The following is a 27,658-nucleotide window of genomic DNA, read 5'->3' as shown; positions in this document are numbered from 1 at the left end:
ACACTCAGCGCGCCGCGCGGTCAATGAGCAACAGAGCGAGAGTAGCTAAACATCATGCTTCTCATTACCCGGCCCCTCGGGTAATGCCAATGCTCAACTCACGGCTCTAGCTCAACTCATGCCACGAGATAAAAAAACACAACAACATACCTGAAGCTGCTACAAAAGTACGTCATCCACATAATGTTACGATAGATATAATTTATATAAGACTAGATGCACTACGGTAGCGGTAGCGTTTGCAGCACATCTACAAAAAGCTAGATGCAGACGTAGTAAACGACCGCCATCTTGTAGCAGTACACTTCTCTGCAAGGCTGTTGTAGCGAACCTTCCAAGCAAACCTAATTAACTTTTTATCTAAAATACTCCTAAATCGGTAAAATATTGACTTGAATCTATCTTTAAAATAGTTTTAAAACTTTCACATGTCGAAAGTTGACAAAAGGGAAATTATGGATTAACGGGAGCAATTTTAACAACTTTAACGGTTGATTCACAACATTAAATTAATTGAATGTAGTTTAAAGCTGCTGATACAGAATGGGGACTGGAGTTTTTTATTTACTGTTATTTTTGTATATTTCTTTACTGCTATATGTTAACTTGATACTGAAATAGTAGTTTGGTTTAGCCTGAGAGTATTTTTGAACAATTTTGGAACTAATGTACAAAATTTTTAAAAAAAAAAAAAAAAAAAAAAAAGGGGGGTGCATCAATAATCGTTTTAGAATCGAATCGGACCATCTGAATCGTAATCGTAATCGAATCGTTAGGTGCCCAAAGATTCCCAGCTCTACTACATAAAATGGGCTGCTCTAATTAACAACATTGGGATTCTCACGGCAAATGTTGCACCACATTTCCATGCGAGCATCATTTGCTTCTAGCCATGGTACCTCCTGCAGCCACTTTTCAGCAAAAGTCCTTTTTTCCGGAAGCTCCGGTTACGTCTCTGTCGTCTGTCTGTCTTTTGACGGGGGTGGGGGAACACGGAAATAATTACTCAGTGGGGCCTGCCTCTTTGACATTTTAAGAAGTGATTTTCTCGTGTCCGCCGCAAATACAGTGGTTAGCCATCGGTACGCAAAGCGTATGGAAGCCGTTGAGGGCCAGTGCGTTTGTCTATGTCCAGTACGCATGCGCGCATGCGGATCACTTATGTGCACCCCTGGTTATAGTACAGATAATAATAACAGTTCGTATATATCACTTTTTGCTGAGAATTTTTCTTTTTTTGTTTAAAAAAAAAAAAAAAACTTAAGCAGTTACTCAAAATGTAACTCATAGCTTGAGTATTCTTTTTTTTCCCAAGTACTTTTTTACTTGTAAATGAGTACATTTTTTGGATGACTACTTTTACTTAAGTAATTTTATCCTGAAGTAACGCTACTCTTGTGTAAATTGTGTGGCTACTCTACCCACCTCTGGTGGGGTGCAGGTGATATTTTAACAGAGATAGCAGAGCAGAGGTTGCGCTAGACTTTTTCATTGTCTGTCATTTTGACTGACAGAGTCATAAAAATCCGGTCATAATCTATTTTTACCCGTCACTTAAATTTTTAAAATGACTATATCTTGATGCAGTCACAATATGTATATACACAATAATACAATAAAACTTTATAATATAAAGTAACTAACATTAGTGCAGTTATGGATTACAGTAAGCAGGCCAGTACTGTTTCCATTTATATTTTATTATATTATGTATATACAGGATATATATATATATATATATATATATATATATATATATATATGTATGTATTCCCCCCCCCCCCCAAGTGGGACCTTCCATGATCCTAATACATTTAATAATAATAAAATATTATATAATTCCATTATATATATATATATATTAAATAAAAATGCACGTTGATAGGACGCACATAAAGGGAACTTCCAATTTTTAAAAAAATCGTTAGAAAGTTGTATGGACTTACAATCCGCTAGCTTGTTGTTTCCTGTTGTCTTCCGAAATACACCTGGGTGACGGCGCATTAAGTGTTCGTTCATAGCCGACGTGCTACCGTGGTATGCGAGCTCAGATTAGCAAAAGGAGCACACACAGTGGTGGCACCCTCCATATTTTCCTTGAAATAATTTCAGGCTCTGGCTAGTCTGGTCCGCTTTTTTGGCTTCATGCCGCTTTCACCGTGTTATCAATTCTGCCCTACTTGGTAATTGGCGGCGTTTTCAACTGCTCGCCGCAGTGAGGAGTGAACCGGCGATTCACTTGATTCGTTGTCATCCTTCACTGCATCAGTCCCTCTTTTTTCACCTCTTTTATCAACACCATCGTCGTTTTGGGGCTTTTTGAAGAAACTTCGGACACTCAGTTGCCTTGACATTTTTCCGAGTTCGGCCAACGACGTCATGCATCAAGAGAGACAATAGCTAATTACTATGCTCACTCGCCACCCTGTGGTCTAGGGTGTTAATTGCAACCTGTCAAAATGACAGATGGACTTCAGTTTTTTCCGTCACCGTTGTAAAAAACCGGTCAACGACGGAAAATGTTCGGTTAACGCGCCCCCTGTAGCAGAGATATTTTAATAATTTAAACAATATTTTACAGCACCACGCATCATCTTACCTTTCTGTTTGACCCTCCCCTAGCCCAACCACGCCCATTTTACACCCGTAAACCGAACCCCTTAGAGGCCCAGGTGCGGTCACAGCCCAAGCAGCCCCCTAAGTTCCGCCCCTCTTATGATGGTTTTCCTATTGCGTGTGTGAACGTTGACTTTCCCTCATTATGAACACACCCAGTATATAAACTCATTCAGTACTTTCTCAGTCAGTTGAACAACAAAAAGACCGACATACATTAATATTGAATGCATTTAATGTTGCAGACACGCCGGGCACAGTATGATACTGGTGCCGATGGATATGGCAGGTGTGAAGTTAATCAGGCCTCTCACTGTTTTTGGACAAGATGGTAAAAGAAATTACAATATGGTATATCCCCTGACATGGTAAGCCACTTGAAACTCCACTTTTTTTTCCCAGACGCCATCCACGGAGGCCATTTTGAGATTCATTTTGAAAATGTGCGCGTTCCAGTCACCAACATCATTCTTGGTGGGTGATCCATTTGAATTGGGAAGGTTGGCAGCGACTATGCATTTGTTCATTCGCTTTTATTGTTGTCAGTGGCAGCCAATTAGTTAATTGAATGTTTTTCTTTTATTAGTTACGAATGAAAATAATAAATAAAAAAAATAAAAAAACAATACTACTACAAAATGTATAAATCATCTCAAAAAGGAGGTTTTAGACCATTTTTGAGGCAATTTCTCTGGACAGTGAATTAAAATAGTTGTTGATTAATTTGTTCTTCAGTTAATTTAGGCAGCTCTAATGAAAACAATCGTTTTTTGCTATTTTAATTCTTTTTTAGAACTCAAATGCGACAATGTGTGCTGTTTTCTCGTCAACAGGCGAGGGCCGAGGCTTTGAAATAGCTCAAGGTCGTCTGGGACCCGGCCGGCTGCATCACTGCATGCGAGCCGTGGGCCTGGCCGAGCTGGCGCTGGAGCTGCTCTGCCGACGTGCCGCCTCCAGGCAAACTTTTGGCAAGAAGCTCTACCAACATGTAGGCGACGAGGCCCAAAAGACCTCTCCTGACACCTTAAGGACAAATTATACCATGACAGGCCTGTGTATGCGTTTGTGTAGGAGGTGGTGGCTCATTGGATAGCGGAGTGCCGACTCATGATTGAGCAAACCCGCTTGCTGATGCTCTGCGCGGCTCACGCGCTCGATACGGTCGGCGCTCATGCGGCTCGCAAACAGGTAATGTGAACGTGAAACGTAAATGTGAACATTGAACCCTTTAGTGATCAAAAATGACCCATCCTAAGCTCCATAATAAACTAATTTCATTGAATGTTAAACCCAAAGTCTATTTTGCATAGCGCTGCAGCTATTGCTTATTTTAGTAATCAATTAATCTATCAACAAATTCGAATGATCGAAGAATCCGAGTAGGAACATTTAATGCGTTGCAGAATCAACTTTAGGAAATGTAAAACAAAGGCTTGCTAAAATTAAACTTGCAAAAGAACCTTAAATGCGAATACAAAATAAAATTCCTGAGTGTTTCCTCAAACCATGCAGAATTTATCTTTCGTTTAAAAATAAAATACCTGAGCTTTGCCTCAAACCGTATAAAAATAAATAAGGATCTAAGTACAACAAAAGAAAAATTGCATAGCAAAAATCTGATAGCCTAAATGCTAGGAAATGCTTTTTTTTGTTTTTTTGTTTTGTTTTTTTAACAATGTTCTCAACAAATCAAACACATATTCCAACAAAAAAACAGCTAAATATACTGAAGGAGATTGTGCCTTTTCTCATAGGCACCGTCTTACTGTTTGATTATATTAAGTGTGTTAGAGTAATGTATTCAGGGAATAGTATCGTTTCTCGTGTGTACTGTATGTATTACTCTAACACACCCAATATAAAAGAAATAGCACTTATACCATAGTTAAAGGAAAACAATCAGAATATAGGGCGTAAGTGATACATGACGCCTTCTTATTATGGAAGCCCAACGTGTGCGTCATGCAACTGACTGAGCAAGATTGACGCTGATAAGTCCACATCTCGCAATCGTTTCTCCCGGACAGTCCAGAACAAATGGCTGGACGCCCTGTCCCAACACAGGGAACATCGGAGAACGCCTAATATCCAACCGATAACACGACTGCTAAGACTCCAAGAGCCCCTTTGACGCTGAAGTGGCAAAATCCACAACCCTCGTTGCCCTGACAACAGTAACTCCCGAATCCTCCTGGCCAATCCACAGACAATAATCCTAAACAATTCCCAAACACACACCACACACCCACACCCCACAAAAGGCAATGTTTAAGTATTGTCATTTTTTCTCAGGAACCTTTTGTTGACTTGTAATATGGTAACTTTGGATCCTTGCCTGGGTCCCTCTGTGCTGTATGATTGCTGTCGACTCAGAATAAATTGTCAACTTGTGTTTCGAAGCCTTTTTCCAGGTTTCAAAATGGAGTCAGTACAAGGGGTTAAGACTAAGGTGAACGTGCGGAGTTTGACCTTTTAGCCGGGTTGTCGGAGTTGCGCCGGCCCGGGTCGTGGGAACTGTGCCAGCGTGGGTCCGGCGGTTTGGCTGGCGTGGTTCCGGCAATCTGGCTAAAAGGTCAGATTCCTTCAAAACCTATAAACTGAATTACGAATGCATAAAAAACATATTTGCTCAAATGTAAATTCACCTTATGTTGATCTAAAGAGGGAGCAGCGGGATTCAGCAGTTAAATAAGTTATGCCATATTCACTGTTGCCACTAGAGGGTAGTGTTACTCAAATCAATAAAACTAAATGCAAACACTTGCAAAACAAACCATTACAACGCCACTTGAAAGGGTATGTCATGCCCTGGGAAAATGTTAATATTCCATCATTTATCCATAAACGCATGCCTTTTGTATTCATATCATGCCACTTCGTGTAATTACAAGAAAATGAGAGAAATTTGGCTCGATTGTCAAGCTAAAACGACCGGCTCCCGAGATCTGGCAGATTGTGTGCGTGACGTCACGACAAGTGAAGAGAGTGCCACCGGCCGCTAGGGGGGCAGCGCCTGTCTGCATCAATAATAATTCCTTCTAGTGAGGGGAGAATTAGGGGTGTTTTGAGCTGTTTATGCTGATGCATTGTGTTCGTCCTGCACATATTCCAGGTTCCCTCATAAAGAAACACCCCTCGTTGTCAATAAAAGAGAATTCAGAATTGACAGTGAGGGGTGTTTCTTCAACAAGAAAAAGGCTGAGTGCTTTAATACTGAATGGCGGCGATGATGGCAGACAATTTTGTTTCTAGTTTCAGCGACGAATCCGACGTAGAAGGACGTAACGAATGTTCATCTAATGGTGACGAGGAGAGTTATGAAGCTTTAATCGGTGTTTTAGGTTACCAATTTGAGCCCAAACGAACGCCAATGCAGCGTAATGAAACGGTCATTGAGGGGAGCAATGACACTGATGAAACATCGGCAGCAGATCGTGTGGGAAAAACCAATGATTTGTTTTGCATTTCTTTTTGTGAAGCTGATACACCGTGACTGCAAAATAAAGGAATGCATAGAATAATTATCATTTATTGCGGTATCATAGCTTTTCGCTCTGCCAACAGACACAAATATGAATGGGATCAGAGGATTTGTTCTATATATTTTACGAACGATAATTTATACATGTGTCCAGTCCTGTATCCAATGCGTGACATTTTTTTATTATAAAAGAGTACTCACTCTGGCCATTTCGAGCTTGGCTGCTCTCCTCCTTTGCTTAGCCTTAGCCTCCTTTGCCAGTCATCGTCCTCTTTCTTGATATCTCGGGACATTTAGGTGACTGCGCGTGTATGGTCGGCACCGCATCTCCTTTTAGCAAAACCCGATTTCACTTGTCCATAGTTCGAGAAGCTTTCGGGTGGAAAATAACAGAAAACCGTGCCGGAGGCTGGGTGTAGAAAATTAGCCCTCTTTGCACGGACGAACTTTACCCATTGTCTGCGTAGTCCAGCTTTTTTTGTCGCGTTCAGGAACTCATGGATAATATATTCAGATAAATAGGTATTTGTACACCACATAGCATAGCAGTTTTGAACCATTCTAGTGATGTTTTGGTCAAACAAACCCGAACGCTACTCTTTCGTCGATAAAAAACAATGGCACCTGGCTCCGCCTCGACTGTCAATCACTTGTCGTGACGTCCCCGCCCCATTCGGCTGTTTCCGGAACACTTTCGGAAATGTTCGTCATTTTCGATCTATTTTCGATAATTGCTCATTAATGTGATTGATTTTTTTGTTAACTTTATCAATATTTGTTATCTTGGCACATAACGGTTTGATTGATGTCTCACACCCCCTTTGCTTTACTTTTTCATGCATAAATTATGACAAGGCACTCATTTAACTAATTGGCTGCCCCTGACTGCGCTAGACATACAATCCATATTGAGTAGAGGTGGCAAATGAACATTTTCATTCGCTCCTCCCAGTATAGTTTAAGTTATTTTTTCTACAGCTTAACATAAGTTAGTGGGTCACTTTTGAACTGCAAGACAACCCCGAGGTTGAAGAGGAATGTTTAAGATTTTTGACATAGTTTTCTTTTTGTGTGTTTTGGTCACGTGTGCAGATTGCGTTGATCAAAGTGGCAGCAGGCAGGATGGTATGCAAAGTGGTAGACTGCGCCATCCAAGTGTACGGAGGCGCCGGCGTTTCTGCTGATTTTCCTCTGGCGCAAATGTGAGTGTTGACTTGCCAAACAGCAGAACAACAAGAAACTTGACTTTTTTGTGTTGCTTTGTTTTAACTTAAGGTATTCCCATGCGAGAACTCTTCGTCTTGCTGATGGACCAGATGAGGTTCATTTGTCCTCCATTGCCCGTCTGGAACTGAGAGATCAACTCGCCAAAGCTAAACTGTGATATGATCATCAAAAGTGAAAAGCCTTCTGATCCAGGGATTTAAGCATTTGTGATAGTGAAAAGGTACTTTAATCTTCTTCCATCCTGCTAAATATAAGATACTAAGTATGAAAAAATTTTGGTGTCTTTGACAAGAATAAAGTCTTATTTTCATACGTCCGCTGTATATTTGGAGGTTTCAATAAGCAGGATCTACCTACTCAACGATACATAATGCGTCTTTACCAATCATGTTTGAAAAGTGCTTTTCTCAAATCATGAGACAAAAAAATGGACTGAGATGACAATTTAAAATGTGCCAAAAAAGTTTATTTTTGGGAAAAGTCAAATTTTGACTTTTTTGTAAGGGGGGGTGCTTACGCATTTTTTCAAAATTTCAAAAACGGTAAAAAAAACACTTTTGGGCCAAGGGGCGCCGGGAAACGTTCCAAAAACATGTCAGGACTCTCGGCACAGCCCAAATATGCCAAAAAAGTTGACTTCTGAGAAAAGTACATTTTTGACTTTTTTGTAAGGGGGGGTACTTAAACATTTTTTCAAAATTTCAAAAACGGTCAAAAAACACTTTTGGGACAAGGAGCGCCTGGAAACGTTCCAAAAACATGTCAGGACTCTCGGCACAGCCCAAATATGCCAAAAAAGTTTACTTTTGAGAAAAATCAATTTTTGACTTTTTTGTAAGGGGGGGGGGGGGTGCTTACGCATTTTTTCAAAATTTCAAAAACGTTCAAAAAACACTTTTGGGCCAAGGGGCGCCGAGAAACGTTCCAAAAACTCTCGGCACATTCCAAAAAAGTTGACTTTTGAGAAAAGTCCATTTTTGACTTTTTTGTAAGGGGGGTGCTTACGCATTTTTTCAAAATTTCAAAAACGGTCATAAAACACTTTTGGGCCAAGGGGCGCCGAGAAACGTTCCAAAAACATGTCAGGACTCTCGGCACAGCCCAAATATGCCAAAAAAGTTGACTTTTGAGAAAAGTCCATTTTTGACTTTTTTGTAAGGGGGGGTGCTTACGCATTTTTTCAAAATTTCAAAAACGGTCAAAAAACACTTTTGGGCCAAGGGGCGCCGGGAAACGTTCCAAAAACATGTCAGGACTCTCGGCACAGCCCAAATATGCCAAATATGTTGACTTTTGAGAAAAGTCCATTTTTGACTTTTTTGTAAGGGGGGGTGCTAACGCATTTTTTCAAAATTTCAAAAATGGTCAAAAAACACTTTTGGGCCAAGGGGCCCCGGGAAACGTTCCAAAAACATGTCAGGACTCTCGGCACAGCCCAAATATGCCCAAAAAGTTGATTTTTGAGAAAAGTCCTTTGTTGACTTTTTTGTAAGGGGGGGTGCTTACGCATTTTTTCAAAATTTCAAAAACGGTCAAAAAAACACTTTTGGGCCAAGGGGCGCCGGGAAACGTTCCAAAAACATGTCAGGACTCTCGGCACAGCCCAAATATGCCAAATATGTTGACTTTTGAGAAAAGTCCATTTTTGACTTTTTTGTAAGGGGGGGTGCTTACGCATTTTTTCAAAATTTCAAAAACGGTCAAAAAACACTTTTGGGCCAAGGGGCGCCGGGAAACGTTCCAAAAACATGTCAGGACTCTCGGCACAGCCCAAATATGCCAAATATGTTGACTTTTGAGAAAAGTCCATTTTTGACTTTTTTGTAAGGGGGGGTGCTTACGCATTTTTTCAAAATTTCAAAAACGGTCAAAAAAACACTTTTGGGCCAAGGGGCGCCGGGAAACATTCCAAAAACATGTCAGGACTCTCAGCACAGCCCAAATATGCCAAATATGTTGACTTTTGAGAAGTCCATTTTTGACTTTTTTGTAAGGGGGGTGCTTACGCATTTTTTCAAAATTTCAAAAACGGTCATAAAACACTTTTGGGCCAAGGGGCGCCGAGAAACGTTCCAAAAACATGTCAGGACTCTCGGCACAGCCCAAATATGCCAAATATGTTGACTTTTGAGAAAAGTCCATTTTTGACTTTTTTGTAAGGGAGGGTGCTTACGCATTTTTTCAAAATTTCAAAAAGGGTCAAAAAACACTTTTGGGCCAAGGGGCGCCGGGAAACGTTCCAAAAACATGTCAGGACTCTCGGCACAGCCCAAATATGCCCAAAAAGTTGACTTTTGAGAAAAGTCCTTTGTTGACTTTTTTGTAAGGGGGGGTGCTTACGCATTTTTTCAAAATTTCAAAAACGCTCAAAAAACACTTTTGGGCCAAGGGGCGCCGAGAAACGTTCCAAAAACATGTCAGGACTCTCGGCACAGCCCAAATATGCCAAATATGTTGACTTTTGAGAAAAGTCCATTTTTGACATTTTTGTAAGGGAGGGTGCTTACGCATTTTTTCAAAATTTCAAAAACGGTCAAAAAACACTTTTGGGATAAGGAGCGCCGGGAACTGTTCCAAAAACACATGAAGACTCTTGGCACAGCCCGAATATGCCAAAAAAGTTGACTTTCGGCAAAAGTGAATTTTTGACTTTTTGTTAGGAAGGACGCTTACGCATTTTTTCAAACTTTCAAAAACGGTCAAAAAACACTTTAGGTTAAGAGAGCGCCGGGAAACGTTCGAAAAACACATCAGGACTCTCGGCACAGCCCAAATATGCCAAAAAAGTTGACTTTCGGCAAAAGTGTATTTTTGACTTTTTTGTAAGGGAGGGGGGGTGCTTACGCATTTATTCAAAATTTCAAAAACGGTCAAAAAACACTTTAGGGAAAAGGAGCACCGGAAAACGTTCCAAAAACACATCAGGACTCTCGGCACAGCCCAAATATGCCAAGAAGATGACTTTTGGGAAAAGTATCATTTTTCACTTTTTTGTAAAGGGGGGTTCTTACACATTTTTTCAAAATTTCAAAAACGGTCAAAAAACACTTTAGGTCAAGAGAGAACCAGGTAACGTTCCAAAAACACATCAGGACTCTCAGCAGAGCCCAAATATGCCCAAAAATTTCATGTTGGGAAAAGTCCATTTTTAAATTTTTTGTAAGGGGTGGTGCTTACGCATTTTTTCAAAATTGAAAAAACGGTCAAAAAACACTTTTTGTTAAGAGAGCGCCGGGAAACGTTCGAAAAACACATCAGGACTCTCGGCACAGCCCAAATATGCCAAAAAAGTTGACTTTCGGCAAAAGTGTATTTTTGACTTTTTTGTAAGGGAGGGGGGGTGCTTACGCATTTATTCAAAATTTCAAAAACGGTCAAAAAACACTTTAGGGAAAAGGAGCACCGGGAAACGTTCCAAAAACACATCAGGACTCTCGGCACAGCCCAAATATGCCAAGAAGATGACTTTTGGGAAAAGTATCATTTTTTACTTTTTTGTAACACATTTTTTCAAAATTTCAAAAACGGTCAAAAAACACTTTAGGTCAAGAGAGAACCAGGTAACGTTCCAAAAACACATCAGGACTCTCAGCAGAGCCCAAATATGCCCAAAAATTTCATGTTGGGAAAAGTCCATTTTTAAATTTTTTGTAAGGGGTGGTGCTTACGCATTTTTTCAAAATTGAAAAAAACGGTCAAAAAACACTTTAGGTTAAGAGAGCGCCGGGAAACGTTCGAAAAACACATCAGGACTCTCGGCACAGCCCAAATATGCCAAAAAAGATGACTTTTGGGAAAGTCAATTTTTGACTTTTTTGTAAGGGGGGGGGGGTGCTTAAGCATTTGTTCAAAATTTCAAAAACGGTCAAAAAACACTGTAGGTCATGAGAGCGCCGGGAAACGTTCCAAAAACACATCAGGACTCTCGGCACAGCCCAAACATGCCAAAAAAGATGACTTTTGGGAAAAGTTAATTTTTGACTTTTTTGTAAGGGGGGGTTCTTACGCATTTTTTCAATATTTCAAAAAATGGTCAAAAAACACTTTAGGGAAAAGGAGCACCGGGAAACGTTCCAAAAACACATCAGGACTCTCGGCACAGCCCAAATATGCCCAAAAACTTCATGTTGGGAAAAGTCAATTTTTAAATTTTTTTGTAAGGGATGGTGCTTACACATTTTTTTAAAATTGAAAAAACGGTCAAAAAACACTTTTGGGACAAGGAGCGCTGGGAAATGTTCCAAAAACACGTCAGGACTCTCGGCAGAGCTCAAATATGCCAAAAAAGTTGACTTTGGTAAAAGTCCATTTTTTACTTTTTTGTAAGGGGGTACTTACGCATTTATTCAAAATTTTAAAAACGGTCAAAAAACACTTATGGGCCAAGGAGCGCCAGTAAACTTCTCAAAAACATTTCAAGACTTTCGGCACAGCCCAGATATGCCAAAAAAGTTGACTCTGGGAAAAGTCCATTTTTGACTTTTTTGGAAGGGGGGTTGCTTACGCAGTTTTTTCAAAATTTCAAAACCAGTCAAAAAACACTTTTGGGACAAGGAGCGCCGGGAATCGTTCCAATAACACGTCAGGACTCCCGGCACAGTCAAAAAAGTTTAATTTTGGGATAAGTCAATTTTTGACTTTTTGTAAGGGGGGGTGCTTACGCATCTATTCAAAATTTTTAAAAATGGTCAAAAAACACTTATGGGCCAAGGACCGCCAGTAAACTTGTCAAAAACATGTCAGGACTTTCGGCACAGCCCAAATATGCCAAAAAAGTTGACTCTGGGAAAAGTCAATTTTTGACTTTTTTGTAAGGGGTGGTGCTAACGCATTTTTTATAAATTTCAAAAACGGTCAAAAAACACTTTTGGGCCAAGAGAGCGCCGGGAAACATTCCAAAAACACATCAGGACTATCGGCACAGCCTAAATATGCCAAAAAAGTTGGCTCTGGGAAAAGTCCATTTTTGACTTTTTTGGAAGGGGGGTTGCTTACGCAGTTTTTTCAAAATTTCAAAACCAGTCAAAAAACACTTTTGGGCCAAGGAGCGCTGGGAAACATTTCAAAAACATGTCAGGACTCTCGGCACAGCCCAAATATGCCAAAAAATTTACTTTTGGGAAAAGTCCATTTTTGACTTTTTTGTAAGGGGGGGTGCTTATGCATTTTTTCAACTTTTCAAAAACGGTCAAGAAAAACTTTTGGGCCAAAGAGCGCCAGGAAACGTGTAAAAATTATGTCAGGACTCTCCACACAGCCCAAATATGCCAAAAAAGTTGACTTTTGGGAAATTCAATTTTTGACTTTTTTTGTAAGGCGGGGCGCTTATGCATTTTTTCCAAATTTGAAAAAACGGTCAAAAAACACTCTTGGGCCAAGGAGCGCCCAGACCAGGTGAGGTGAGCACAATCAAGATATTATTCTATCATTTAAATCTGGTCTTGTTTTTTTATAATGAAGTCGCACAATAAAAAGCAAATGTCACAAGATTATTGATATGAGAATGAATACAAAAATATTTTGCCACTTTCTAGTGTTGAAATTCGCCCCCCTGGCCAAGACGCACGGAAACAGCGACAGCCAAAACAAGTGCCGCTCGGCCGATGCTGCCTCCGCGCGCGCCAATCGGGAAGGCAGAACTTAGCGCGTTCACCTCTGATATTAACCCTTTGTACTGACTCCATGTTCCAAAAGTTTGAAAAAGACTTGCCGAAAGCAGGTTGACAATTTATTCGTCGACAATGGTAAAAAAAAAGGCAAAAACAGACAAGGGAGGGACAATTCTGGATCCAAAACAAGGCTACATGTTTCCGAGCAGCAAAAATCTGTGTTATCTCAGTGTCCAGTCTTTTTAAAGTCCGCGGTGAAGTGGGCCGTGCTGAAGGTGTGTCCGAAGGTGTGTCTGGGCGTTGCTTTTGGGTCTTCCCCTCTGTAGCCGGTTTTGGGCGGCTTAGGTTCGTGCGCGGATGGGACGCCCGCTATCAACTTTGTTGTCCGGGCTGTCTCTTCTTGTTTTAGGACAAAGCGCTTTGTCCTTGGAGTTTGCTGGGAGAGCTGATTGCAAGAGTTGGTGCGTCAATCTTGTTCGTGACGCACGCGTTGGGCTTCTGTGATAAAACGGCATTGTGTATCTCTTCTATTTCTTCTCATTAAACTATGGTGTGCTATTTATTTTATATTAGTAGTGCAGTCCTACCGTAAATATGAAAATGATACTATTTCCTGATTAATTATACTACGTGTGTTAGAGTAATGCAAACAGTTAGACGGTGCCTACGAGAAACTGTACCATTTTTCTCATCTCCCCCTCATTAGCCCGGATAAGGTGATTCACTTTACTGTGTCAAAGGACATGTAGTGGAGTCTGCTTAAACAATAGTTAGATGAATGTGTTAGACTAATGCAAACAATTATATGGTGTGTGCAATGACGGTACCTTTTCCCTTCACTAGTGACGACCTGTTAGGATACAAAAAACAACAAATCGGTTCCCATTGACAGTGATAGACCAATGAGTTTAGAAATAATTGAAAATTAAAAGGTGCTGTATTTGCAGGCCGAACTACAAGGCCGTGTTTTTGTCTTGGTTTTCCTCTTCGCATCTGCTGGAAGTCATTTCCTCGGGTTGACTGCAAATTTAAAAAAAAAAAAAAAAACATGAAAATGTACAGAGTTGGGGGCTTGGACTAGCTTATAATATGCTACTTTCACTCCCTTTAAACTCTAAAACCTTAAGCATACTCATTCATTCATTCATTTTCCGATCCGCTTATCCTTGTGAGGGTCACGGGGTACATCCTAAATCGGTTGCCAGCCAATCGCGCGCGCACACACACATACACTCATACCTATCGACAATATAGTGTTCGATTAGCCTAAAATGCATGTTTTTGGGATGTGGGGGGAAACTGGAGTACCCGGAGAAAACCCACCCAGATTTTTTTAATGTCAGACACTTGGTAAGCAAGCGTGGAAAGCGGCACAAAGCCAGAAAAAGTGCACCAGAGTGGCCAAAACATTGACTTATTTCAACAAAACAAAGGAGGGTACACAGTTGTGTCCTGTCTCTTCAATGCCAAGCTTGGCTGCACGTCGGCCGTGAATGAACACCTAAAGCGCCGTCACCCAGTTGTAATTTTGAAAGACGATAGGCGACAATTACAAGCTGGCAGATCGTAAGTCCATCTAACTAACTAACGACATGTTTTATTGAAGTTGCTAAGCCTGTCGCGATATGCAATGAGTCCATCTATCGCACGGTAAATAAAAATGAGGGCAGTAATTTTCACGGCTGCGTTTTATCGACGCGCGTGCATACATTTGTACGTGCGTGCTGATGGCATATGAGACTTCAGTTCTTTTTACAGCTGTTTATTGGTCATCAACACGCCGTAGAATTAAAGTTCAGACATACAAATTAAGGGAACACATCTATATTGAACACTGTAAACGTTAGCATTGCTACATTGAGGCTAATGGGGAAAAAAGACAACGTACTAGCCACTTTAGCCTGCTATAAAATATTGGCAGTCTTCTCCAAAACGCAAACTTGCGGTTAAAATGTGACACTTCAAACATGAAAAATCGCTGGTTAACAGCATTTGCAAACAAAAAAAAAGGGGAAGAAATGATTACTGACACCACATGCAATGACAAAAACAGCTTTTTTGGTGGAGTGTAAGGCTTTCAGTTCGCGGTTTAGCGAACGTACTTCCGGTGAACATTTCAAAATAAAAGCACATCATGTTCGTCATATAAAGATTTCTGGTGTTAATCCCACATACTTCAGAATTCATATTCTACACTAAGAATAGCTTTAAAATGACGCACTATATGAAAAATCTGATTGGCAATGAATATTATACTACTATTACATATAGTAGTATACTATCATATTAATGCTAGATATTTTTTTTAAGAATTGTTTTGAATCATGTTGGAAAAGCGAAGTCACTGTTCTGAATCTGTTTACATTCCATTCTTGTGCACTAGTTAATGCTATCAGCATTTGACCTCATTGTTTATTTGTGATTTATTGTTCTTAAGTGTCATCAAAAACTTCATTGCTAAATTAGTAAAAAAAAAAAAAAGTGGTGGGTCGATTATTAGATTAGTCGACTAATCGTAAAAATAGTCGGATGACTATTCGGGAGAAAAATAGTCGTTTGGGACAGCCCTAGGTGTACAGTGTACTGGAACATATTTCCTCCACACCCCTGACCCGTTTTCATGCCTGTGTATGTATATATATATATACATATATATAAATATGGCGGAAAACACAGACAAGACTGAAAAAGCAGTTTCTGCTCTCGCAGTCTTTAAAATAAACTGCTGTATTTTAAGCTAAAAGAATTGTTGTGTTTGATAGAACTATATACACTCACCGGCTACTTTATTAGGTACACCTGTCCAACTGCTCGTTAACACTTAATTTCTAATCGGCCAATCACATGGCGGCAACTCAGTGCATTTAAGCATGTAGACATGGTAGACATGCAGTTCAAACCGAGCATCAGTATGGGGAAGAAAGGTGATTTGAATGACTTTGAACGTGGCATGGTTGTTGATGCCAGAAGGGCTGGTCTGAGTATTACAGAAACTGCTGATCTACTGGGATTTTCACGCACAGCCATCTCTAGGGTTTACAGAGAATGGTCCGAAAAAGGAAAAATATCCAGTGAGCGGCAGTTCTGTGGGCGGAAATGCCTTGTTGATGCCAGGGGTCAGAGGAGAATGGCCAGACTGGTTCGAGCTGATAGAAAGGCAACAGTGACTCAAATAACCACCCATTACAACCAAGGTAGGCAGAAGAGCATCTCTGAATGCACAGAACGTCAAACTTTGAGCCAGATGGGCTACAGCAGCAGAAGACCTTGCCGGGTGCCACTCCTTTCAGCTAAGAACAGGAAACTGAGGCTACAATTTGCACAAGCTCATCAAAATTGGACAATAGAAGATTGGAAAAACGTTGCCTGGTCTGATGAGTTTCGATTTCTGCTGCGACATTCGTCAGAATTTGGCGTCAACAACATGAACGCATGGATCCATCCTGCCTTGTATCAACGGTTCAGGCTGGTGGTGGTGTAATGGTGTGGGGAATATTTTCTTGGCACTCTTTGGGCCCCTTGGTACCAATTGAGCATCGTTGGAACGGCACAGCCCACCTGAGTATTGTTGCTGACAAGATCCATCCCTTTATGACCACAATGTACCCAACTTCTGATGGCTACTTTCAGCAGGATAATGCGCCATGTCATAAAGTTGGAATCATCTCAGACTGGTTTCTTGAACATGACAATGAGTTCACTGTACTCAAATGGCCTCCACAGTCACCAGATCTCAATCCAATAGAGCCTCTTTGGGATATGGTGGAACGGGAGATTTGCATCATGGATGTGCAGCCGACAAATCTGCACCAACTGTGTGATGCCATCATGTCAATATGGACCAAACTCTCTGAGGAATGCTTCCAGCACCTTGTTGAATCTATGCCACGAAGAATTGAGGCAGTTCTGAAGGCAAATGGGGGTCCAACCCGTTACTAGCATGGTGTACCTAATAAAGTGGCCGGTGAGTGTATACATATATATATATATATAAAATATATTGCCATAGCAGATTCATGGCGCATTAATCCCCCGAACTATTTTTAAATTGTCAGTTTTACCCTGGAAACCCCCGTTTACAGATGTCGCACAACCACTTTTGTTTCAACCCAGCCATGAAACGAAGGCAATTAATTAAATTTATTGTTTAAAATGTCTGTCATTTTTAGCTTAGAATCATTAATCGATGTCTAATATTTCGTTTAAAAAAAAAACAAAAAAATTTTTCACTCGCATATTTTAAACTTTAAAACAAATTACGTCACAATGAAAAAAATGGTGTCTGCAAAAAAATCACGGATATCTACCTCATAACTATCGCTTAATTTTTTTTTTTTTTTTTTTTTTGTGGTTACTGTCGCATTTTCTCCGATATGTTAGATGATAATCGATCCAAAGAAAGAAAAATTGAAAAACGTTCAAAAGCGTAATTTGTCTGCGATTTCTGCATCGTGACCCTTGTTATATTACCATGTTTCACCCATAAAATCCCCCCAAAAATCCAGCTGTGGCCATTCACAGCTGTGTCTTGACACTCAGTGATACATGCTACATAGAGTTTTTGGATCGAAACAAAGTAAGTACACGATAATGTCTCGTTAACATCGTGGAGTCTTTAATTCTGCTCTCATGCTCTCCCCTCCAGTAAGGGTTTTGCTGTTTAAAATTTTGATTAAAAATTTTTTTTTTTAAATGCCCTCCTGTTCAAAATTTTCTTCCCCTGGAAAATTGAGATTTTAAGCTTCCCAATGATGTATCACACATGCATATAGGACAGTTTTAAAATTTGGCCAAATTGGGGGTCTAAAAGCAGAACTTCAGGCCACCTAAGTGTTTTCTGTTATATATATTTGCTGGAAGGTACTATGGAGATTTTAAGGCAGAAAAAGGCTTCATTCAATCCTTTAGTTTAGGCTAGCCATGAGTGGTTTGACAGCTTTAAAAGAAGGGACATCCACAGTGTGCTAAGACCAAGATGCTAGGGCTACCCCTGACAGCTGTAAGTCTTGGCTTCATTTGCCATTATGGGTATTTTAAGAGGACTTTTACTCAGAAGGACTTACTGTAGCTGGGCATGGTCTTGGAGTTCAGTGTTGAGGGTCTCTGGCAGCAGCAGACAGACCCCCGCAGCGCCCACTGGTAGAACACCATACACCAGCATAGGGAGGCTGCGGTGGTAGTTGCTCAGGAGTTTTATCAGGGGGGCCAGGATGCCGGCCAAGCGGGAACATGTCGTGTTCAGACCCAGGCCGCTCTGCCTAACGACACAGATTTCATTTTTTGCATGTTAGCAATTCACTCGCGTTAAGAACCTCACCTTAACGTAGTGGGGTATAGCTCTGCTGTATAAACAAACAGGATGGAGAAACAGACACTGGATGCAAATTTCCCACATACGGCGATGACAGTCGTAACGACAGGAAGTTCTGAAAGGAGAAACAAATCAGCTTTGTCAAAAAAATTCCAGCTTAAAACTTGTATTGTTCAAGTGTTGACTTCACCTTTAGGCACGGCAAGGAGGGACAGGCAAGCCACCCCCGCGAACAGCAATGCGCCAGCCTCGCACGGTCGCCTTCCAAAGCGTCCAATGAGCGGCAAAGAACCAAGACGGGCGACCAGCTCCACCAAGGCGAAGACGAACTGCGTCAGATAAATGTCCAGTCCGAAGTTGCCCACGTTGAGACTCAGGCCGAAGTACACCACATTGGTGGAAAACCTGTCACCAAGACGGAGCAGAAATGACAAAAGCTATCCCCTTGACTTCATAATGATATTGATATTGGCGTAGGGCTGATCAACTCATTCAATCCCAGCAATTTTCACCAGAGCAAGGCCCTTCACTCCCGTCCGTTTTACTGGATTTTGACTTATTTGCAAGGCCCACAGAAAATTCTGTTCTATTGCTATATAAACATGGAACCCACCAAAGGAAAGATTAGACTCTCTTCTTTCAGCAGGAAAAAAAAGTAAGTTCATATCTTTTTCGATTCTTTAGAAATCAGCATTAGAAAGTAGCTTAGTTTGAGCAATTTTCCAATTTCTGATGAAAAAAGAAATTGAGCTTTTTGTGAAAGCATACATTTCAAACATAACTTTGACTTTAACACAGCTATTTTTTGCTTTAGTTACGTCCCAATCATTTGAATAATGTTTTCCTTTTACAAAATATCATAAAGAACAAGACAAATAGAGCTTTTAATAGCAATGTAACAATTTATTTACACATAACTAACTGAGAGATGACGCTGTTGTCGCCGCGACAGTCGGGTAAACTTTTCCCTCATTGTTGCCTGTCTCATGAAGATGAATTTTTTTGAGTCTCTGCGAAATCTACTCGGCGAGCAGCACAGACTTAATGGCATATTCTGCTGCACTGGTGGTCCCGGTCGTTCTGCTCGGTCATCCGCCGCCTGGCATCATTCGCCAGCACTCTGACCGTGCGGCCCGGCCGTTCGTTGCCCTTGGATTGGGTTGCGGGTCTAACCAAATGCGCTACTGCTCTCTCGGCCAGTTTTATTGTTTTAAAATGGATTTTCAGCTTTATGCTTTGGAGCTCAGTTGAATCAGGACCCAGAGATGTCTTTTATGGAAAAAAAATACATAAAAGACGTAACGTCTTTGGGACACTGAAACAAAAATAGAGCGTATTGATACGTTTTTGGGAGCAAATAAGGGCCTGCATTGTTGGCGTGGCCATCAAAGCTGACCGAGTGGAAACACAGACAAATGGCTTTTTTCGTTGATAATTCTTGAGAATAAATGCTTAAGTCTTGGTTCTTGGTTAAAAGCAAAAAAAAAAAAAACCTTGCAGTTAGCATTTATGTTACGTAAATACGTCGAAGTACAATGCTAGTCTGTTAGTGAATGTAGCTAGCGGCCACCTTATGTAAACAGAGCTTTTCCGGTGAAAATTCTTTTGAATAAATGCTTAAATCCCCGAATTCTTTATAGATATAGATGTAAAAAAAAGTCTAGATTCTTGGTTAAAAGCAAAAAAAAAACCTTGCACTTAGCATTTATTTTACATCAGTATGTCGAAGTACGATGCTAGGCTGTCAGTCAATGTAGCGACCGCCTTATGTAAACAGAGCTTTTCCGGTGAAAATTCTTTTGAATAAATGCTTAAATCCCCGAATTCTTTATAGATATAGATGTAAACTAGTCTAGATTCTTGGTTATGAGCAAAAAAAAAACATCCAGTTAGCATTTATTTCACGTAAATATATCGGAATGATGCTAGTCTGTTAGTCAATGTGGCAGCAGCCTCACAACAAAGCTTTCTACGTTGAAAATTCTTGTGAAAAAACGAAAAATGTAATACCGTATTGGCCCGTATATAAGACTTTATAAGTATACAAGTCTTTTTAGCATTGAAATAAGACTGAAAAAGTGGGAGTCGTCTTATATTCAGGGTCTACACATTATACCCATTCACGACGCTAGATGGCGCCAGATATCAAGTGAATGCTGAACTTGAGGAGTAATGGTCAGTCATGACAGATCTCAGCTACTCTCAATTTTAACCAGTTTGCATTATTTTATTGCCATGTTTTTCCTTATTCAGATTTGTTTCAAGACTACAGTTAGACCTCACTTTGATGGTTAACGCAGTTATTGCAATTTTGTTGTTTTATCACAATAGATTGGTTTATTTACATTTCAAAAACCAGAAGCCATTCATTTCCGAATGTGATTGCACTTTAGTTTACATATTTAAATGTTCAGCTATTAAGATTTGAATGAGGCAAAATAACATGCTTTTTCTCTCAAATATATTGTTCGAATCATTTGTTTCAGATGGACTGTAATTATTTTCTGTATAAAAATAAATTTGGTGTTCAAAAAGTATTTTTTTTCAAACTTGAGTCTTGAAAAAGAGGGGGTCGCCTTATAATCAGGGCCATCTTATATCCTTGCTGTTCGCAGCTTTTGTACTTTTTCAACGACCGACTGTGAATAACTGAAGCAGATTGTGGGATGGCCCCCTACTTGAAGGCGTGGCTCAGTTAAGGTCGAATCTGACCCATCAATATTATTATGAAGTCTATGGCTATTCAATGCAGGATTACATATTCTCCTCACCAGATGAAGCTCATAACAAGCAATCGTTTTCTCAGATACGAGATCCTGAAGAAATCCAGTATGTTGCCTCTTTTGGGTGTCTCCTCCAGCTCCATCTGTTATGGTATGAAAATTTATTTTCCACAATTTCAGAAATATTCACGTCGATGAACTTGTCACGGTTGACCTTGTCCAGCAGCGCTTGCGACACCTCCCTCCCGTTGACTTTGGCTGCTCTGCACACCTCTTTCACGGCTTCCTCCTTCCTGCCTTGAGTCATGAGCCAGCGAGCCGATTCTGGGACGAGCCTGACCGATTCAAATAGACTTCAAGTTTTAAACGAACGTCTGAGCGTCATCCGACCAAGACACTGACCAGAATAAGAAGGCCAGGACGAGAAGAAGGGGACTGTAAAGGACCAGTTGGAGGATCCTCCAGTTGGGGATCAAATATGCCAGACCGGCCAAAATCACAAGACCGATGGAATAAAAACTGTGACTGATGATGGAGCAGAACGCAAACTTGGATGATTCGCACCACTCGCCACCTTCAGCCAAATACAAAAAAGTGCAGCGGTTGTGTCAACTTGACATTTTTCTGATATTCTACCATAGACTTCATAATGTATTGATGTATGCTCATTCACTGCGTCACGCCTTCCCAAAGGGGGCCGCTTCATTTATTAGCAGTCGGTCACATGCAGCCGTCTCACGCCAGATTTAGGTTGAAAAAGTACAAAAGCTGTACTGCATACAAACAGGAAGGATTGTCTCAGGAGTGATTTGTTCGAGGATTCAAGGTAATTTTTACATTTTTCGTACCATGCATGCATTTTGAAACGTTGTGACAAAAGTCAATGAGAGAAATTAACCGCTTGAGCATTGGCATTATACTCCGCAATATTTACGTAAAATAACTGCTACCTGCCCAGTTTCTGCTTTTAACCAAGATTTGAGATGGGTTTTTTGTCCATATACTGTATATGAATAACTGAGGGATTTAAGATTTTATTCACAAGAATTAAACGGAAAAAGCTCTTAGTTTACATATGGCGGCCGCTAATTTGCTTGCCGAGTAGCATCATCGTTTGCAATATTTACGTAAAATAGATGCTAACTGCACGTTTTTTTTGCTTTTAACCAAGAATCGAGACTGTTTTACATCCATATCTATAAAGAATTCAGGGATTTAAGCATTTATTCACAGGAATTTTCAAGGGAAAAAGCTCTTTGTGATATGACGGGCGCTAATTTGCTTACCGACTAGCAGCATAGTTCGCAATATTTACGTAAAATAAATGCTAACTGTATGTTTTTTTTGCTTTTAACCAAGAATCAAGACTGTTTTACATCCATATCTATAAAGAATTCAGGGATTTAAGCATTTATTCACAGGAATTTTCAAGGGAAAAAGCTCTTTGTTTACATATGGCGGCCGCTAATTTGCTTACCGACTACCATCGTAGTTTGCAATATTAACGTAAAATAAATGCTAACTGCGCGTTTTTTTGCTTTTAACCAAGAAACGAGACTGTTTTACATCCATAACTATAAAGACTACAGGGATTTAAGCATTTATTCACAACAATTTTCAACGGAAAAAGCTCTTTGTCTGTGATATGGCGGACGCTACTTTGCTAACCGACGAGCATCATAGTTTGCAATATTTACGAAAAATAAATGCTAACTGCACGTTTTTTTGCTTTTAACCAAGAATCAAGACTGTTTTACGTCCATATCTCGGCCCCGCACCCGTAAATACATTATGAAGTCTATGATTCTACTTACCAATCACAAAACCGTTGGCAATGAGTCCTGACAAAGCGAATCCACACATGAATTTGAGAAAAATGTAAACGTAGACGTTGGGGGAGAACGCTGCACCGACACCAGCCAAAAGAAGAAGAAGATGCCCGAGCAAGAACACGAAGCGGCGGCCGAATCTATAAAAACATATTTATTTTTAGGGTCTTTTCGAGCACATTCTGGTTCCAGTGAATTGATCTGAAAGAAGAACGAACCTGTCGGCCATGGCACCTAAGAGTAGCGCGCCGACCAGAAGTCCCACCATGTGAACGGATTGAGACACCTCAATCATAAGGCTTCTGTCGCACACCAGATTGAACTGATTGATGAAAGGGGTGTAAAAAATCCTGATGGTTCACAATAGTCTTAAGTAGGGATGCTCTGACCGGTGCATGAAAGTGTTTCAGTGCTATTAAAAAATTAATAGTGCTGCAACGATTAATTGATTAGTAATTGTCGTTTTGCTATACTTAGATCCAAATTTAAATTTTTATCATGTTTGAGGCTAAGATCGGGTAGTTTTAGTTTTAAATTATTACTTTTGTGATGTGAAAGTGCAATTCTGCATAGTTTGCAGAAACAGGAATTTTATTTTGTATTCGCGTTTTATGCTCTTTTGAAAGTGCAATCTTAGCAAGCCAAAATAAACATTATTGCAAGCATAAACACTTTGGTTTGATATCTCCTTAAATTCATTCTGCAGGGCATGACATATTTGTAATCGGATTACTCTAACTATTATTGATTAACAGATAGCTCCAGCCCGAAAAATTAGCTCATCGGTAATGTTGTTAATAACTGCGTTACTTTTTTCAGTAGTGAGTAATCTAACAGTTACCATTACTGAGGATGTAAATGCGTGCGTTACTACAATTTGGTTGAATGAACCGCTTGTTGATTTTGTCACAACTGCCGAGGAGGTAGCAGAGCGGGAGGGAGGAGGAGGAATGTGTGGCAACGCCGTTGCAAACCGGATGCTAGGTTCCCGTTTGCATTAGCATTTAGCGTGACAAGCGTCATCTTAAACTCTCGGGCAACTCTTATTTGCATAGAGTTCGTGGTGTCAAGGTAGGTACAATTAATTGAAAAGAATGAATTATCATCACGAAGTTGGTGTTGTCCTTGTAGATGCTACCAGAGGTGGGTAGTAACGTGTTACATGTACTCCATTACATTTACTCGAGTAACTTTTTGAGAAAAATGTACTTCTAAGAGTAGTTTTACTAAGCTATACTTTTCACTTTTACTTGAGTAGATTTGTGAGAAAAAAAAAACTACTATTTCTGCGCTACTTTAGGCTACAAAAGTCGTTAAATTCTTCCTCTATTATTTTATTTGCCAGCGATGCCAAGAGTAGAGACGTGTATTACAGGGGTAGCTCTACCGATTTCACCAATGAGACGTCGAAACAATAATCACATGACTCCATTATACCAATCGGATGCAAGCTTACCGTTCTATTGTCACACCAGCCTGTTCAATCATGTGGTGTCTTTAAAGCACTAAGTATTTGATATAGAGCGCTGCCCTTAACATGACTCGAAAGCGCGGATTTCAACCTTTCTTCCAGCACCAACTGACCACGGAAAACCGGGGATATAATTCTTTTAATTTTAAAATAGTAATTACGTATGAAGGAACTTTTCACTATTCAATCTCAGAACTATTTTCTCCACCAGAGGGCAGGCATGCTCTTTGGACGAATAATGCTTCATTTATGTAGTTTTTTTTTTTTTTCTCTCATCGGAATTCAATGATTTTTTCCCCCTCTTTTTGTATTTCTTTGGCTTAATGTGGTTATGTAATGGGTTATTGTAAAGTATCATTATAACAATAGTCCATGGAGATAAAAGAAAATACCAGTTTAATTAAAAAAAAAAAAAAATCCAACAAAAACATAAGCAGTTACAATGTTACTCATGAGTATTCTTATCACTAAATACTTTTTTACTTGTACTTGAGTACATTTTTTGGACGACTTTTACTTGAGTAATATTTTGAAGAAATGCTACTCTTACTTGAGTAAAATGTTTGGCTACTCTACCCACCTCTGGATACTCCAATATAATAATATATATGACGGAAAACAGACAAGGCTGAAAAAGCAGTTTCTGGTCTTGCTCTTTAAAAATAAACTGCTTTATTTTAAACCAAAAGAACTGTTGTGTTTGATAAAACAATATGTCTCTATGCTGCCACAGCAGATTCATGGCGCATTAAGCCCCCAAACTATTTTTAATTTGTCCGTTATACCCTGGAGACCCCTGTTTAGATGTCATACAACCGCTTTTGTTTCAGCCAGCCATAAAAAGTTATATTTATCATTCGAAATGTATGTCATTTTTAGCTTAGAATCATTAATTGAGGTCTAATATTTCGTTAAAAAAAAAAAATTCACTCGTACGTTTTAAACTTTTAAACAAATTCGTTCACAATGAAAAAAAAAGTGTCTTCAAATAAGTCACGGATATCTACCTCATAACTAACCCTTGTTTGTTTTTTTTAATTTTTTTTTTTACCGTCACATTTTCCCCGATATTTTAGATTATAAATAATTGATCCAAAGGGTAAGTATTTGAATAAGAAAATCTCGATCATTCCTTGATGTTTACGATTTCTGCATTGCGACCCGTGTGATATTACCATGTTTCACCCATAAAATCCCCCAAAAATCCAGCTGTGGCCATTCACAGCTGTGTCTTGACACTCAGTGATACATGTTACATGGATTTTTTTGGACCAAAAAGAGGTAAGTATGCAATAATATCTCGTTAAAATCATGGCGTCTTTGATTATGCTGTCATGCTCTCACCTGTCATGCCACCGTAGGTTCTTATGGGTTAATTTTTTTTTTTTTTTTAATGCTCTCCTGTTAAAAAAAATTCTTTCCCCAGAAAATAGAGATTTTAAGCTTTCCATTGATGCATATAGGACAATTTTGAAATTTGGCCAAAATGGGGGTCTCAGAGCAGAACTTCAAGCCACCTGAGTGTTTTCCGCCATACATATGGCATATATATATTTTTTTAAACAGCACGACCCTAACTGGAGGCGAAAGCACGCGAGAGCAGAATTAAAGACGGCCTGATTTTAACGCGATATCGCGTACTTACCTTGTTTCGATCCAAAACCTCCATCTAGCATGTGTCATCGAGTGTCAAACAGATGTGAATGGCCATAGCCGGATTTTTGGGGGATTTTATGGGTGAAACATGGGTCGTGATGCAGAAATCGCAGACATCAAGGAGTGGTCGAGATGTTCTTTTTCATATATTTACCCTTTTAAACTTTTTTTTTTTTTTTTTTTTTTCTTTGTCTGGATTGATTATCATCTAACATATTGGGGGAAATGCAACGGTTACAAAAAAATACAATTAATCAATAGTTATGAGGTAGATATCCGTGACTTTTTTTTTTTTTACAGACACTATTTTTTTCATTGTGACGTAAGTTGTTTGAAAGTTTAAAATATGCGAGTGAATAAATTTTTTTTTTTTTTTTTTTAAACGAAATATTTGACATCAATTAATGATTCCAAGATATAAAATTAGACAGTTTAAATAATTTAATTAATTACCTCCGTTTTATGGCTGGGTTGAAACAAAAGCGGCTGCGTGATGTCTGTAAATGGGGGTTTTCAGGGAAAAAGGGACAAATTAAAAATAGTTCGGGGGCTTAATGCGCCATCAATCTGCTATGGCAGCATATAGACATATTGTTCTATCAAACACAACAGTTCTTTTGGCTTAAAATAGTTTCTTTTAAAAAGGAGTGCAAGAGCAGAAACTGCTTTTTCAGTTTAGTCTTTTTCTGCCATATATTATTATTACCAAATATAGTCACTTACCCTAAATGTTTATTGAATGACGTATCCATGAACCTTGTGTGATGATACACACAAATGCGGGTTCAGTACAACAGGAAACACAAAAAAGCTTTTTTTTCTCACAGCATTTGAAAGTGAAAGTTGTATATCATTACTCATATAGGTGATTTTTTTAAAAACGTGACCCGTTTTTGGAATTTAAAAAAAATCAGTTCATTTCAATCAGTTAATATAACATCTTTGATGAGAAAGATATAGAATGTAACGTGTACAACATGAAAAGTAACGTCAATTACTTTAAGTAACTAATTACTCTTACAATGAGGTAACTGAGTTACTCACAAATTACTTGTCCCAAAAAGTAACTAATTACTTTTTTTAAAGTAATACTAACAACACTGCTCATCAGTATTGTGATCCGCAAATCTTACTCAAGTTGATAGTCTCAGAATCGGCAGCGTAAAACCCACATCGGAGCATCTCTAGTCTTTCGTTCCTTGCCAAGTCTCACCTCTGTCACAATGCTAGACGCCCCGGTCGGCAACTCAAACCGCGATCCGTTCAGGCAACTGGTGGTGGAGTTGAGGCCGTACATCTCGATTGTCTCCAGATCAGAGTCGACCGGCGTGAACATAAGACAGCTGTGGAAGCTTCCATCTGGATTGGTGGGAATGGTTAGTTCCTTCTGCTTTTCCAGGCTCAAGTTGCCATTCGCCCTATCCAAAATCCAGTCTGTCTCGCAGTAGTTTGGGAAATTGAGACCAGTGAAAACCTGACCAATAATGTCAAAAGCCACAAAGACGCTGGGGATGCACAAGACCGCCACCAGGCGCTTCTGGAACAAGCCGAACTCGCCGATCCCCTTGAGGACGTGCGCGAAGGTGCTCATGGTGAAGTGAAATACATGTGGGACGCGGTCACTCAGGTACTAATGCCGCACGTTAATGTTTGAACACAATCAGTTGATCAAACTTTGGTGATCTGCCAACAAACAAGATTAACAAGCGTAATAGAAGGCACCGCTCACGTGCGA

General features: G+C 39.7%; 2 protein-coding genes across 2 annotated transcripts in view; one reads left to right on the top strand and one right to left on the bottom strand.

Annotated features, from left to right (window-relative positions):
* nphp3 (nephronophthisis 3) overlaps positions 1–7,912 on the top strand; it is a 67,842-nt gene extending 59,930 nt beyond the window's left edge. The window contains exons 40-45 of the mRNA XM_057824366.1: positions 2,862–2,947; positions 3,019–3,090; positions 3,450–3,604; positions 3,688–3,804; positions 7,190–7,299; positions 7,373–7,912. Of these exons, the coding sequence (XP_057680349.1) occupies positions 2,862–2,947; positions 3,019–3,090; positions 3,450–3,604; positions 3,688–3,804; positions 7,190–7,299; positions 7,373–7,481 (649 nt within the window). The 3' untranslated portion in view covers positions 7,482–7,912. The remainder of the gene's footprint in view (positions 1–2,861; positions 2,948–3,018; positions 3,091–3,449; positions 3,605–3,687; positions 3,805–7,189; positions 7,300–7,372) is intronic.
* A 5,956-nt stretch (positions 7,913–13,868) lies between these two features.
* On the bottom strand, positions 13,869–27,534 carry LOC130908412 (solute carrier family 22 member 13-like). The gene is made up of 10 exons (XM_057823807.1): positions 27,137–27,534; positions 23,015–23,118; positions 22,782–22,936; positions 21,370–21,541; positions 21,182–21,302; positions 21,016–21,110; positions 18,435–18,649; positions 18,251–18,359; positions 17,997–18,191; positions 13,869–13,953 (listed from the first exon to the last, which is right to left on the bottom strand). Exons 1-10 carry the CDS (start codon positions 27,512–27,514, stop codon positions 13,887–13,889), a joined length of 1,611 nt encoding a protein of 536 aa, XP_057679790.1. The 5' UTR covers positions 27,515–27,534; the 3' UTR covers positions 13,869–13,886.
* Between the last annotated feature and the right edge of the window lie 124 nt (positions 27,535–27,658).

This window comes from Corythoichthys intestinalis, chromosome 20, assembly GCF_030265065.1.
Source record: "Corythoichthys intestinalis isolate RoL2023-P3 chromosome 20, ASM3026506v1, whole genome shotgun sequence".
Lineage (NCBI taxonomy): Eukaryota > Metazoa > Chordata > Actinopteri > Syngnathiformes > Syngnathidae > Corythoichthys > Corythoichthys intestinalis.
The sequence above is the reverse complement of the archived record's forward strand: the minus strand, read 5'-3'. Positions and strand labels throughout refer to the sequence as shown.

Bases quoted from the DNA above. Each gene is read 5' to 3' on its own strand.
- LOC130908412 (XM_057823807.1), bottom strand. From the start codon at position 27,514: ATGAGCACCTTCGCGCACGTCCTCAAGGGGATCGGCGAGTTCGGCTTG. The intron at 23,119-27,136 runs GTGAGACTTGGC...TTCATCAATCAG, and splicing joins CGTCTAGCATTGTGACAGAG to TTCAATCTGGTGTGCGACAG. The intron at 21,542-22,781 runs GTAAGTAGAATC...ATTTGGCTGAAG, and splicing joins TGCCAACGGTTTTGTGATTG to GTGGCGAGTGGTGCGAATCA.